At 55.0% G+C, this 13,242-nt stretch overlaps 1 protein-coding gene across 3 annotated transcripts in view; it reads right to left on the bottom strand.

The window, feature by feature from the left end:
* Positions 1-13,242, bottom strand: part of EPHA8 (EPH receptor A8) — a 38,733-nt gene that overhangs the window by 10,887 nt on the left and 14,604 nt on the right. For all 3 annotated transcript variants that reach the window (XM_088790458.1, XM_088790456.1, XM_088790457.1), the window contains exons 3-5: positions 12,199-12,862; positions 4,959-5,114; positions 2,344-2,679 (exon numbers count right to left, since the gene is read on the bottom strand). In XM_088790458.1, the coding sequence (XP_088646584.1) occupies positions 2,344-2,679; positions 4,959-5,114; positions 12,199-12,796 (1,090 nt within the window). In that variant the 5' untranslated portion in view covers positions 12,797-12,862. The remainder of the gene's footprint in view (positions 1-2,343; positions 2,680-4,958; positions 5,115-12,198; positions 12,863-13,242) is intronic.

The following is a 13,242-nucleotide window of genomic DNA, read 5'->3' as shown; positions in this document are numbered from 1 at the left end:
GTTGGAGAGGTCCTGGAGAAAAGGGAACCCTCACCTACATTTTTAAAGCTCATTCAGGATGTGATGTGACAACCAATTATGGGGCAAGGTAAGAGGGGGCTCCTGTGGTTGACCAGGCAACACATGGCTGGTGCTATGGATGTAATTGTGTCCTCTGACCCCCACCCCTCCAAATTCATATACTGAAGCCCTAACCCCCAACATGATAGTACCTGTAGCTGGGACCTTAGGAGGTAATTAGTTTTAGATGAGGTCAGGAAGTGGGGCATTCATGGTGGGATTAGTGCCTTTATAAGAAAAGACACCAGATCTCTCTCTCTCTCTCTCTCTCTCTCTCTCTCTCTCTCTCTCTCTCTCTCTCTCTCTCTCCCTCTCTCCCTCCCTCCCTCCCTCCCACATGAGGACACAGCCAGAAGGCAGCTATCTACACACCAGGATGAGGGTTCTCACCAGGAACGACCCAAATCGGCCAGCACCTTGATCGAGGACTTCCGGCCTCTAGAACTTGAGCAATAAATGTCTGTGGTTTAAGGCCCCCAGTCTATGGTATTTTGTTATGGCAATCTGAGCAGACTAAGCTAGATGGTGGGGGTGGGGAGACCGAGTGTAGAGAAGGTCATGCTGAATGGAGACCCAAGGGGACTGGCTGGGGGATGGGTGGATGGGGCCTCAGGGAATCAAGGGTTTGGGGCTTGAGCAACCCCGTAAGTGGTGGTGTCAAGTCCTAAAATGGGGGGTCTGTGGGAGGTGCAGGTTTGGGAGGGTTGTCTAAAACACATCTGAGTGGAGATGGGAATAGGCAACTGGACCTCAGGGGAGAGGGCTGCGCTGGTGACATAAATTTGGGGATGTCAGCATGAAAGTGGAATCCAAGTTGTGGGTCTTGAGAAGGTCACTCAGAAAAGATGGATCTGGGTAAACAAGAGCCCAGGGTTCTCCTGCTTTTGGAGGTTGTTTAGAGATGAGGGGCTGGCAGAGATGGAAACAGAAAACGGGGCGTGGGCCAGGACATGGAAGGCAAGAGAAAAGTGTCCCTTCCAAGAAGGGGGAAAGAAACACAGAGAGAGAAGTGCCCACACCACCTGGGGGTGTTGAGTTTCTGTACACCAGTGGGGCAAGACGCCTGACTGGAGTTGCTGGAAGAGGCCCAGAGGACAGAGTGCAGATGAGGCCGCACAGAAGCCCTTTCACAAAATTCTCATGTGAAGAGAGATGGTCCAGGGGCTGGAAGGGAGCGTGAGGTCAGGGGAGAGTTTTTCTTTTTAATGACGGAGCGTATTGAACAGTGCTGGAATGCTGCTGGGTTCTCTGCTTCACCCTCCACGCTGGCCAGCCAGCCACCTGTGTCAGTTGCCCTAGCAACAAGTGGTTAAGTCAGGGCCCCAAGCGCTGGGTACGGAAGTCTGTTCCTCATTGCGTCACCAGCACTGAGCACAGAGCTTGACACTCAGTGGTGCTCCATAAATGCTGGTCGAATGACAGAGTCTCTTGAATGGACGAAGCTGTGGCATTAGGGTGGGGGTGCCCTGGGCTCAGAAAAGGGAGGCCTGTTTCACTTGGGATTGAGACAGACATGGGTTCGAATTCTGACTCTGCTACTTCCTATGTGGTGACACTGGGTGGCACTCTGCACCTTAGATTCCTCCTCTGTGACGTGGTGGGAGTAGTGTCTGCTGGGCACACGTGGTGTGGAGGACACAGGGTGAGGAGATGTAGGGGTCCAGGGCATGTACTAGGGTAGCTGTTGACAGAGGAGGTGCCTCCGAGGGCTCTTGGGGCAGGCTACCACTTGACCGGTCCGACCTCCAGAATTTGGGAAGAAAGAGGTGCCAGGGCTAAATTTAGCCCAACAACTGGCTAGAAACAGATAGATAAATGGCTGGCTGTTGCCCAAACCAGTGAGACCAACTCTATCCCGGGCAGCAGTGGCAGCTATTCTGGAAAGTAATAATCAGAGTGATTTCATTTTTTTAATGACATTTATTGAGTATGGACCATGGGCCAGGTGCTGGGCTAAGCATTTTCATTTCCTTCATTTAAGCGTTATCACAGTACCTGAGGCAGGTTATATTAATTCTAGTGCACCCGGGAGGACACAGAGGCAGAGAGGGAAAGTTCTGGAACCCAGGCCTATCCTGGCCACAACTGCCTGCCTCTTTGCTTTCGGATCATAGGTCGTGTTGCACTTTTCTAAGGGATCCGGGAGCTTTAGGTCCTGGTGGACAGGGCAGGACCAGAGAGACAGGCACTAGCCCAAAAGGCCCCAGCAAGCCTGTGGCAGCGCTCTGAGCCCGAGAGAGCGAGGGGTGGGGGGGAGCTGGGGGACGGAGCGTCTCCGCCTACCTGCCTGGTTCGTGGTGATGTTGACGACTGCGACCGGGCGGGGTTCGGGGCTCAGGTCTGACACACCGTTGACAGCCTCGATCCAGAAGGAGTAGTTCATGTGGGCCAGCAGGTTGGCCACCAGCAGGCTGGCCTGTACCAGGCTCGTCTGCTGGGGCACAAAGCGGGTGCCACTCCCGCAGGACTCGCAGTGACCCAACGCCCAGGGGCAGCGGCGGCACACGGCGTTGTACGTGACGTCGCTGCGGCCGCCCGGGTCCAGTGGCGGGGCCCACTCCAGGGTCACGGAGGTTCCATTCACGCTGGAGATCAGATTCACGGGTGCTGACGGTGGCCCTGGGCAGCAGAGAACGACAGGTGGGGTGGAGGGTATTTATTTGGGCTGGTCCAGTCTCCCATCACCAGGCCAGGGCTCCTCCATGATATATCTGGGCCTCCCGAAGGATAAGGTCACACCTACTCTCTCCTCTGCCAGCTCCTCAGGCAGAGGCAGTGTGTCTCTGCCACTGGACTAGGACCACAGTGTCAGCATCTGGGCACAGAACGCTAAGCCCCCATTCCTCCTGCAGGACCACAGACATCTGGGGTTTATGCTTCCCAACGTTTTCATCCAGAGGCAGAGAGAGACCGCACAGCCCTGGCAGGTGCCCAAAGCAGCCCCTCTGGGTGGGCCTCGCCCCCATCATTTGTGTCCCCCACTCTATTCCTTAACCCTTTGTGCTGCATTTCATGTACATGCCACTGAGCTTCCGGGTGGAGCAGAATAAAGGAACCCGGAAGCCCAGCGGGGTGTCCCCAGCCCCTTCCTCCCCCCAGATGTTAGCCCCACTCTGGGCAGCACAAGGACTTTGGAGAGAGGGATGGGGCCAGGGTAGGCCCCTGGCGTGGGGATTCGAGCCAGGAGGGCCTGGGTGGGGGGCGGGGGTGTGTGGAGACGCTTGGGCCTCAGAATTCCAACTCTCAGAGTCCCAGGGAGGCAATCTTACATCTTAAGAAAATAGAATTGTAGAATCTCAGAATCATACCGTGTTTCCCCGAAAATAAGACCGGGTCTTATACTAAGTTTTGCTCTAAAAGACACATTAGGGCTTATGTTCAGGGGATGTCATCCTGCAAAATCGTGCTAGGGCTTCTTTTCCTGTTTGGTGTTATTTTCGGGGAAACATGGTAGTGAATCTTAGAATCTGACGGGTATGGAATACTAACAGCCCAGTCTTTTGCAGTCCTAAGATTTCTAGAACCTGAATTGTGAATTTGGAGAAAAACCAGAGTCCAGCCAGCTGAGTGCAAGTGTCGAGGAGCCCACAGTTGTCACCATGTCACTCAGCTATCCTTTCTGCCCTGGCGGGTCCCACCTGAGGAAATGCACAGGTCCGGGCAGAACAGTAGAGGGAGAGGAGTGTGCGTGTGTTTGTGTGAATACACTTGGACCCTCACTTGCCATGTGCATGTGCAGGGAGCCTGCGGCTGGGTGGTAATGGAGGTGGGGGAGGGGCAGATGGGGAGCAGGCTGGGGGAAAGTCTGGGGCAAAATCAGTCAGAACTGTGTGAAGTACCCCTCACCCCACCACAAGAGCCCAGTTGGCAACTGGGGTGGGCTGAGCTGCTTGCAGCCCCTCCCCAGCTGGGGTGGGAGGGTTTAAGTCCCCTTCAGGCCAGGGGACAGGAGGCAATGGAGGAGCCGTTGTCAGCAGAAAGCCAAGACAGTCACGCAGCCCTGCAGACTCAGCGCAGACTCCTTTGGAGTCCCCTCAGGTAACCAGGGCACGCATGTACAACACCTGCTCCAGGCACACACCAGGCAGGGCCAGGTGTGCTCATGCCGAGCTCACAAGGCATGTTCGTTCAAGCTCCACGGGGACTTAGGAGTCCCCTACAGGTACTCGGATGTGCACACACACACACACTCACACATACACATGCCCCAGAAACCCTCATATATGTGGGCACAAATACTTGCACACTCACACTCAGGCATACAGACACCGTGCAGGCATCTTCTGAAGGAGCAGCTGCTGACACAGGCACATAAGTCACACAATTGCCTTAAGCATCCCAGGGCACACACAGACTCAGACACACGTGCTGTCATCCACGCAGACAGCCATACACACTCTATACACACTCATACACACACACAGCACACACTAAGGCCGTTCCCAGCATTCAGCAGCTCCAACCACAGACTCCCAACCCCCAACCAGTTCACCAAGGATGATGGTGAAGGGGGGGCTCCTCTGACACCCCCCTTGCCTCATGGGCAAACCTCCTGGCTTGTCTACCCCAGCCCCAGGACACTGGCACCACTCACCACTGGGACATGAGATGACCAAAGCCACCCAGGGCTTAGAAGGGCATGAATCCAGTTCCTGTTTGCCCTTCAGAGAGGCAAGACCAAAGGAGAAGGAGACATTTCCCTGGAGAGATGGCAGGTGACATATGACAAGAGGTGGGAGGTCAAGGCCACCACTGAGGGGTCAGAATCACCTTCTTTCCCAGACTGCCCCTGGCCCAAGAGAGCCACCTGTCCCTGCCTTACCCACAGAGAACTGTGGCACCGAGCACAGGATCTTGGCCTAGTCTCGAAGGCTCTGGGGTCCAGGGGTGGTACTCACGGGTGCAGGCTGCAGAGGGTGGGTCCAGGGCTGCACGGTAGTAGCTGAGGTCACAGCGGCAGGTCTGGGCTGCAGGGGCTACAGAGTGGCTATGAGGAGGGCAGCGGGCACAGAGCTGGTCCCCAGGGGCCGACTTGTAGAAGCCCAGCTCACAAGCTGTGGAAGAGAAGGTGGCTGTAGGTAAGCCAGCTGGGCCACCATGGTGGGCCCTGGGGACAGCTCTCCCTCTGACCCAGGGATTCCTGAGGGTGGGGATCCCCCAATGGACAGACCTTCAGCATCACCTAGTCCTACCTTCATTTGCAGAGGGAGGGACTGAAGCACAGAGAGGACCTGTGACTTACTCAGGGTTGCACAGCAAGTTGAGGGCAGAACTAAGGCTGGGACTGTGACACTTGAGTCTGAGCCTCAGAGTCGAAGAGCCCCTCCTCCAACAGTCCCTCCTGCCAAGGCCCTGTCTCACAGGACACTGGTCTTGAGTAAGACACCAGCCTTGGGGACAGGGGCCAAGAGGCTAAGAATCAAAGGGGAGCCAAATCCCCAGGGATGTCACTTGGGTGGGACATGAAAACTGGACAGGGAATGAGAGTAGGTGGAAATGTGACTGAAAAAGAGACTCATGTGATAAGTTAGAAGGACAGTGTGTGTGTGTGTGTGTGTGTGTGTGTGTGTGTGTGTATGGGGGGGGGGAGGATTGGGAGTCTGTGTTTTATAAGTTCCCCATGCGATACTGACCATCCAGGAATTGCAGGTCCCACCCCTCCCAGACCCCGCACCACCATCACTGTGGCTGGGACTGACTTGTCTCGCATCTGGCCCTCTCCAGCCTCTGCCTCATTTCTCACCTGGATGACCGCAGCAGCCTCCATACCCGGCCTCCAGCCCTTCCTCCCCAAGCCCTGCTGACTGCGTGATCACCATTCATTCCACCTGTATCTGTGAGTGCCTGTCTGCTCTGTGCCAGGCACTCATCTGGGTGCCAGAGACAGCCACCAACAAACAAGACCCACATGGTCTCTGCTCTCAAGGAGTGGCATTTGGGGATGGGGGGGTAGGGGTGGGGTGGAGGGACACACAGTAAACAGGCTGTGATCATTTCCCAGAAGGAAATAAAGAGGATGATTTGGCAAAGTGCAGGTAGTGGGAGGAGCTACCTCCCCCTTGAGGACAGGATATTGAGCTGTGACCTAAAGGACAAGAGCAAGTCATCTGTGCAGGGAGTGGGGAATCCTCTAGGCTGAGGAGCTCCCTAAAACGACACTTCTGTCACTGCCAGTTCAAATCCCCATGGGCTCCCCACGGCCTAAACAATAAAGCCTGGCATTCAAAGCCCTCCCTGCAGCCTCCTTCACAGCCCCTCTCCCTCCCCATCCTCAGGCTTTGTCATTCTCCATCCTCAGCAGGTTGTTCCCTCCTTGGGGCCTTTTCACGTGCTATGCCTTCTTCCTGGGATGCCTTTTCTCCTTGGTCAACCTGTAGAACTCTTTTTAAGATTCATGTTAACCATCCTTACGATGAAGCTTTTCTGGATCTCTCCGCATGTACTCACCCCTCCTCCCCCAGAAGTGAACACCCCCTTCCCTACTTCCGCAGTCCCTGCTCAGTCTCATCACCTGTGACACTATGGCTGTACTTATTTACCTGTGTGTTTGACCCTCCTCCTCGACCATAAGGTCCTTGTGGGCAGACCCTTGCTAATCAAGGCCCAGGGCTGCCACATTCATCTCAAAGTTAGTAGTGTCTGGCCCAGAAGTTGCCAATGCAGGTGGGAGTTTTCAAAGTGGGCTAATCCCACCATTACCTGCTCTGGGCGGAGGCCCCAGGCGGTCAGGGGGAACAAATGCCACCCAGCTGGGCAGCTCCCAGCCCCACCCACAGAACTGAACTCCTGTGCAACAGAGGCCATCAAGAAGCTCCCTGGAGTCTCTCCTCACTGAAGTCTTGTTCTGGAAAACTCAATGCTTCAGAGAAGCTTCATTGGAAAAGACAACCTGTCATATTTTTTTTAAAAATTGTATGTATTATAATAGCTAAAATCAGGTTAAATTTGTAAATTTCTAACTTGAGAGAAAACCTAAAATTGGGAGCAATCCTTAAATTGCTTCCGAGACTCAGAGGCCGTAGAGCCAGAAGGGGTCGGGGAGTCGAGGAAAACGTGCCTCGGTTTTGAGACACTTCCCTCCCCCACTGGGGAGACCCCAGGAGGGCTCAGGCCTGACTGGGGGCCAGGACCTGGGAGTTGTGGGGGCTCCTATTTGACACACGGTGATCTCATCTCTTTTTCCCAGAAGCCCCCCAGGAGGTCCAGTCCTGAGCACAGCCTAAGAGCTTCCTTCTGACCCCAGAAAGCCAGCTTGGCACTTTATCAGCAAATATTCATGAATCTGTTCTCGAGCTGAATGACAGTAAACCTCACTATAATTATCGGATCCGCGTTGCTTAGCTTCTCAGGGGCTGTTTGCTTATTCCGTCCCTCATTTATTCCTTCCCCCAAATTTACGGAGCTTCTATAGACCTGAGCTAAATAGGAGCTGGTCCTGCTCTAGAGGAGCTTTCAGAGCAGTGAGGGGCCGACCATGACACGGGAGGTGACATCCTGGTGTGATGTGTGGCACGAACGAAGCACAACGTGACAGCACTCATTCCCCCAGTCCCCCACTGTTCAGAGTTCATCTAGTTCCTGTCAGTTATGAGCAGAACCGTGGGAGCAGGCTGCATGGGTTCCTCTTGTCTACCTGCTTCACCTAGGCTGAGGGACACAGCAAGTTGCTGGGCCTCAGCTTCCTCCTCTGTACAATGGGAGCTCGTAGGGCTGTTGTGAGGATGGTGTGAGTGAATACACATGAATTCATGCCAGGACGGTGCCTGGCATTTATTATTACAATTCTATGTGTCTTCATTAATACATCTGTTTGACAGAAAGGAAACAGAGGCTCAGAGAGCTTGAGTGTCTTGCCCTAGGTTCCCGGAGCCAGAATGCAAACCTAGGTGGGGGAGCCTCGGGAGCGGGGATCTTTCCCCCACAAGCCTCTCAACACCTGTCTGGGGCTTCGAGATGGCCCTGCCGTTCTGCCGCTCACCCGTGGGCATTTCTCACATGCTCCACTAATACCCATATGGCTCCAACGTGTCAAGGCCAGATTAATCCGCGCAATGAAATAAAATAGTCTTTAATAAGAATACTAATCACCAGGCCTCGGAGAGCCCAGAGACCTGGAGGCAGAGCCGGGAATTAATGGCCGAGACAGATGGAGCAGCTCTGGGCTGTGGCCTGGCCCTAACCATCGACCCAGGGTGCTTCCGGAGATTGCGTGGGCCCCGTGTCGGGCATTGGGCCAGGAGGGGCTCCTGCCCCTGCCGAGGGCACCTTGCCCAGGCCGTCTGTCAGGCCGGCAGCTGCCCGAGGCCCCAGCTACCTTTCTCCTCTCCCCCTGTGAAGAGCTTGAGGTTTGACAAATAAGGTGTCCGCCGGTGGACGACCAAAGGAAATTAATTCTAAATCAGATTTTAAACACAGTCAGGAGGCAAAAGAGCTTGCCATTCATGCTCCCCCCTCCGAAGTGAGACTCCGATATTTATAGAAAGATGATTAGGGCCGTGGAGGGTGATTTATGTTCTGTGTCCAGGTGATAGGAAGGACGGCAACTGGGACTTCAGACGGGCTACTGCTCCTGTGGGTGATGTTCTGCGGGCCTCACCCTCTCTGCAGTGGGGAGAGGGGTGTGCTGCCAGGTGCGGGGGGAGGTCACCGGGTCAGGAACTGTGAGGCCTGGGGAGCTTCCCGGTTGGGGAAGTTGAGAGATTTGGGATTCAATCAACCACTCCTAGCTGGGTGCCCTTGGGCCAGTCACTTCACCTCTCTGGGCCTCCATTTCCCCCCTGGTAAACTGGACCAGTTCTATGTGGCTCTGACATTCTTCTGTGGGTTTCTGAGGCCTGAGGACAGTCTCAGTAAGGCCTCTAAAGAGCCCTGTGACCGGGAAGGTCCCTTTTCCTGGGCTCTATGGTCTTCTCTGTAAAATCGAGGGCTCCTCAGCCACTTCTGAGAGGTGCTGCGAGGGCAGAAACAGTGAGAGGGAACCAGGAGACTGGGAGGTGGCTGTCACTGTGGGCCTGGCCCCCACGGCAGGCCCAAGCCCTGGATCCCTTCTAGCACTAGAAGGAGGGGTGGGGGTTGCTCAGGGCTGAGTCAGTCAGGACCCCTTTCTCTCCTCAACTGTTTGCTCAGAGAGAACGGTCCAACGGAGAGGGTTGTGGGCTCCATGAACTCAGGAGGTCCCATTCAGGTTGGGTAGTGGGGGGCTGCAGCTTCGAGAGGACCCCCCCCTCAAGTAGCCCAAGAAAGGCACCCCCATCTGCCCCCAGCTCCTGGTTGGCCCCCATCCTCCCCACTCTCAAGCTACCCAAAGAGTGGGTGGAAATGGGGGATATTGGCCTGGGCCTCCCACTGGGGACTTCAGTACTGGACTTGTGTTGCTTCCTCAAGGGAGGTTACACAGACAATCAGAGAAGCCCACTGACAGGGCTGAGAGAAGTCTCTCCTCGTGCGACTGAAAACTGGCATTCTGTCCTGGAACCTCACTGCCTACAGTGTACTACGAATTCATATTTTTTTATAAAACCTGTAATTATCTTACAACTGGCAAACTGATGTTGTGATTTAGACATAAAATTCAAAATATGCTGCAATTCCCTAACCCTGCTTTGGCGTTTATTATTTTTTATTAATATGCCAGCAGTGCCAGGAAATGAGAGTAGTCTTGCTCTCACCCAGCCCCAGGAGATTCTGCCGTCCAGGCGTTGACGTTTCCACCAAGAATCCTGCCCTTGACATGCTATGGGACCTTGGGCAAGACACATTCCCTCTCTGAGCTCCACTTCCCGCCTCTGTCAAACAGGGAGGCTGGGACAATTCCCAAGACCCTGAGTGAAGCCCCCACCCCAAAGTCAGGAGGACCAGTCTCCCTCCTACAGACAAGTGTCTCAGTTCACTCTGGATAAGCAAGTGAGTCGCTTGTGCTCACTGGCTAAATCCAGAGTTGGGGGCAGCAACCGACCTTGAGCAGATCTCCACCAGCCTGTGTACCAGTTACTGTCTGAATGTTACCCAGGGAGGAGGGAAGTGGGGCTCAGCAGGGCGCTTTGTGACTAGAGGAAGCAGTTCAGGGCTCTGGAGTGAGACACCCTGGGATCAGATCTCTCCTCTGTGACTTCAGTTGAGGGGGCTCAGTTTCTTTCATCTGTAAGATGGGGATATGATACCGAGCTTAGAGGACTATTGTAAGGATGAGAAACTACGTGAACTCCCTGTGCTTATATCGCCAGTGCCTGGGACACTTAACAAGTAACTACTATGATGCATAAAAAGCGCTTATTAAAGTGCCTAGCGCACGGAAAACACTTGAAAAGTTGTCGCTAAGGCACTTGATTATCCCCATCAGAATGAGGAGACGTTAGGAGCCAGCTCGGGCAGGGAACACAGTAGGGGAGGGCCAAGGATAGGTTAAAAGCCTATGTCTGGCTCAGAGCAAAACAGAACTGACACAGGTCCCGGCTCCACCTCTCACCAGCTATGAGAGCTCAGCAGGCAACACTACCTCCCGAGCCTCAGTTTCCCCATCTGTAAAATGGAATGATAATACCTGCCTTGCTCCAATGAGCAAATGAACCGATATGTGAGGAATCCTTTTGCAAGCCGTAAAGGCAATAGGGATGTCTGTTATTTTTATTGCCCAGCAGGGAGCTGAGAAGTACAGGGATGTCTGTGATAAGAACCAGGAGAGGCTGGAGACCAGGGGAGCCTGGCACACTGGGCCACAGAGGGTAGAACAAACCCAGAAACAGGTAAATGTCACAGAAGGTGCTTTGGGGTTTTGGGTTCAGGAGAGGTAAAGACTCATAGAAGTTGGGAATGTGAAGAAAGATTTCTGAAAGAAACTAGGGAGCCCCAGAGAGGGGCCAGAAAGGGCCTGGAGGCTGGATGGAAGATCCTGTCCCAGAGAATGAGCTTGTGTATCATCTGAAATTGTCAGCCTGTGCCCTGCTCCATCCTGTAAGCACCGAGGGTCCTTTCCTGCCTGCTCGGGGCAGAGGAATGGTGCTGAGGGGCCCTGACGTGCCCACTCCCTGGGGTTTGAGGCCTCTGTGGTAGCAGCAGAGGGCTAGAAGGCTATTCCGAGTGGTTGACAGGCCCCTACACCAGTTTTCACTAAGGCTGTCGGGGGACAGGCCCTCGTTTCTCTCATCCCTGCAATGGAACATCCTCCTCCCCCGGGAGAACCAGCAGCCCTAACAGCAGGCTTCACTGTGCTGAGTGGCTGTGCTGCCATGTATCCAGCCCCCAGGGAGGCCAAGGAAGGGCAGAGGGCAACCAGGCCGACACTGGGAACAGCTGGGGCACCAGCTGTCTGTCCACGCCAGCTCTCCCAGTGCTCAGCCGCGCTGCCCCACATGGCGGTCTGCTGATCACACACACGTGCACACAGCCTGAGGTCTGGGCCCTGCTCCCGGCCTCTGACCTGGGAGCCTTAGAATTACACCCACGGGAACAGGTGCTTCGGCTGTCCTCTCCCACAGGTCCCTACATAAGTTCCCCTGAACAAACACAGCCTGCTTCAGAACCTGCCTGCACACCTTCATGATGGCCCTGTACTGCACTCACTCACCCATGGCCTGGTGCCACTTCCCTCCATGCACAGGTCAGAGGCTTAGTGGTTTAGAGCATGGACTCTGTAGCCAGACTTCTGGGTTCACATCATAGCTCTGCCACTTTCTAGCTGTGTGACCTTGGGCAAGTTGCTCTGCCTCTCTGTGCCTCAGTCTCCTGGTCTATAAAACCAGAAGAGTAGCAGTTTCTATTCCATAGGGTAGTTGTGGGGATTAAATGAGTTAATATGGGAAAAAGTGCTTAGAACAATGCAGACCTAAGTTAGCTCACAGTGTTGTTCCCTAACACAGGTATGTATCCAGTAGTACACTCACTCACACAGCTGCCCGTAAGCGTACCTCTCCATAATGCCCACGGGGCATACCACCTGGCTGTAGTGTGTTTCCTTCCTGGCACCCCAACACACACACAGGTGGCCTGGTGTATTTGCTGACACAGGAACAGTGGAGGTTCCCAGGTGCTGTGTGCACCTGCCCCCCAGACATCTGTGACGATGCCACCGCCCCACGCACACCCTGGCAGCTCTGCCCAGACCTGCCCTCCTGCCAGCCCGCCCCCGCGTGGCGCACTCACCCACACAGGCATCCCGCCGCTCCTCATAGCCAGCGCTGCACACACACTTGCCAATGGGCACCAGCCACTCGCCCTCGGCACTGCAGTACATCTTGGGCGTGTCCCGCTCCTCTGAGTGCCGCACACACTGGCCGCGCACCTCCACCAGCGACGATGAGTCAGCCCCTGTCACCGCCTCCGAGAAGGCGGCCAGGTTGCGCACCATGGTGGGGCACTTCTTGTAGTAGATGCGGAGGGACAGGATGGCGAGGCAGGCCCCGATGTCCTGGAAGGCCAGATAGAAGCCGCGCTTGCTGAGGGGGCCCACACCACGCACTTCCGTGTTGAGCTTCAGGCGTCGCACGCCCAGGTCAGCGCCCGTGAAGCTCTCATCGGCTGCAATGGTGTCAATTTTGAGGAACTGGCTTTCCTGTGTGCTGGCGCCCAGGTCGCGGTCCGACTCCAGGTAGTAGAGGTTGAAGGTCTCCTTGCAGGTGCCCAGCACGCCAGGCATGCTGTTACAGTCACGCAGGGTGAACTTGATCTCGGCGTAGACGCGCCGGGCGCCATCGCGGGGCACCCAGCTGGTGCGCAGCCAGTTGTTCTGGTTGGGGCTCATGACGTTGCACACCTGGTACGTGTGGATGGGCCGGAAGGACTCGTCCACCTCGTTGATGGAGTCCCACTGCGGCAGAGAGAGCACAGGCAGCTAAAATGAGAGCCAGCACCAAGCCCTCTTTGTCAGTTACCCTGACCACAAGCAACATGCACTGTTCTGGGGGCATCCAGGGGTAGAAGATGGAACATTCTCCAGCCTGGAGGACCTGACTGTCTAGTGGATTATCATAGCTGCCAGATGCCAGGCACGCGACAGATGTGCTCTCACAGAGCGCCACATCCTTCTGGGGAAGGGTTATTTGTTTGCCTGTTTATGGATGAGCAAATAGAGGCTCAGACATATGAGCCACATGGCTGAGGTCACATAACTAGTGAGTGATGGAGCCAGGACTGGAACTGGTGCCAAAGCTACAAAGCTCTGACCTTGTTTCTTTTATATGTGGCTTC

This window comes from Rhinolophus sinicus, chromosome 14 (assembly GCF_057876585.1).
Source record: "Rhinolophus sinicus isolate RSI-liver-muscle chromosome 14, RSI-T2T, whole genome shotgun sequence".
NCBI classification, from domain to species: Eukaryota; Metazoa; Chordata; class Mammalia; order Chiroptera; family Rhinolophidae; genus Rhinolophus; species Rhinolophus sinicus.
This window is presented reverse-complemented; position numbering and strand designations above follow the sequence as displayed.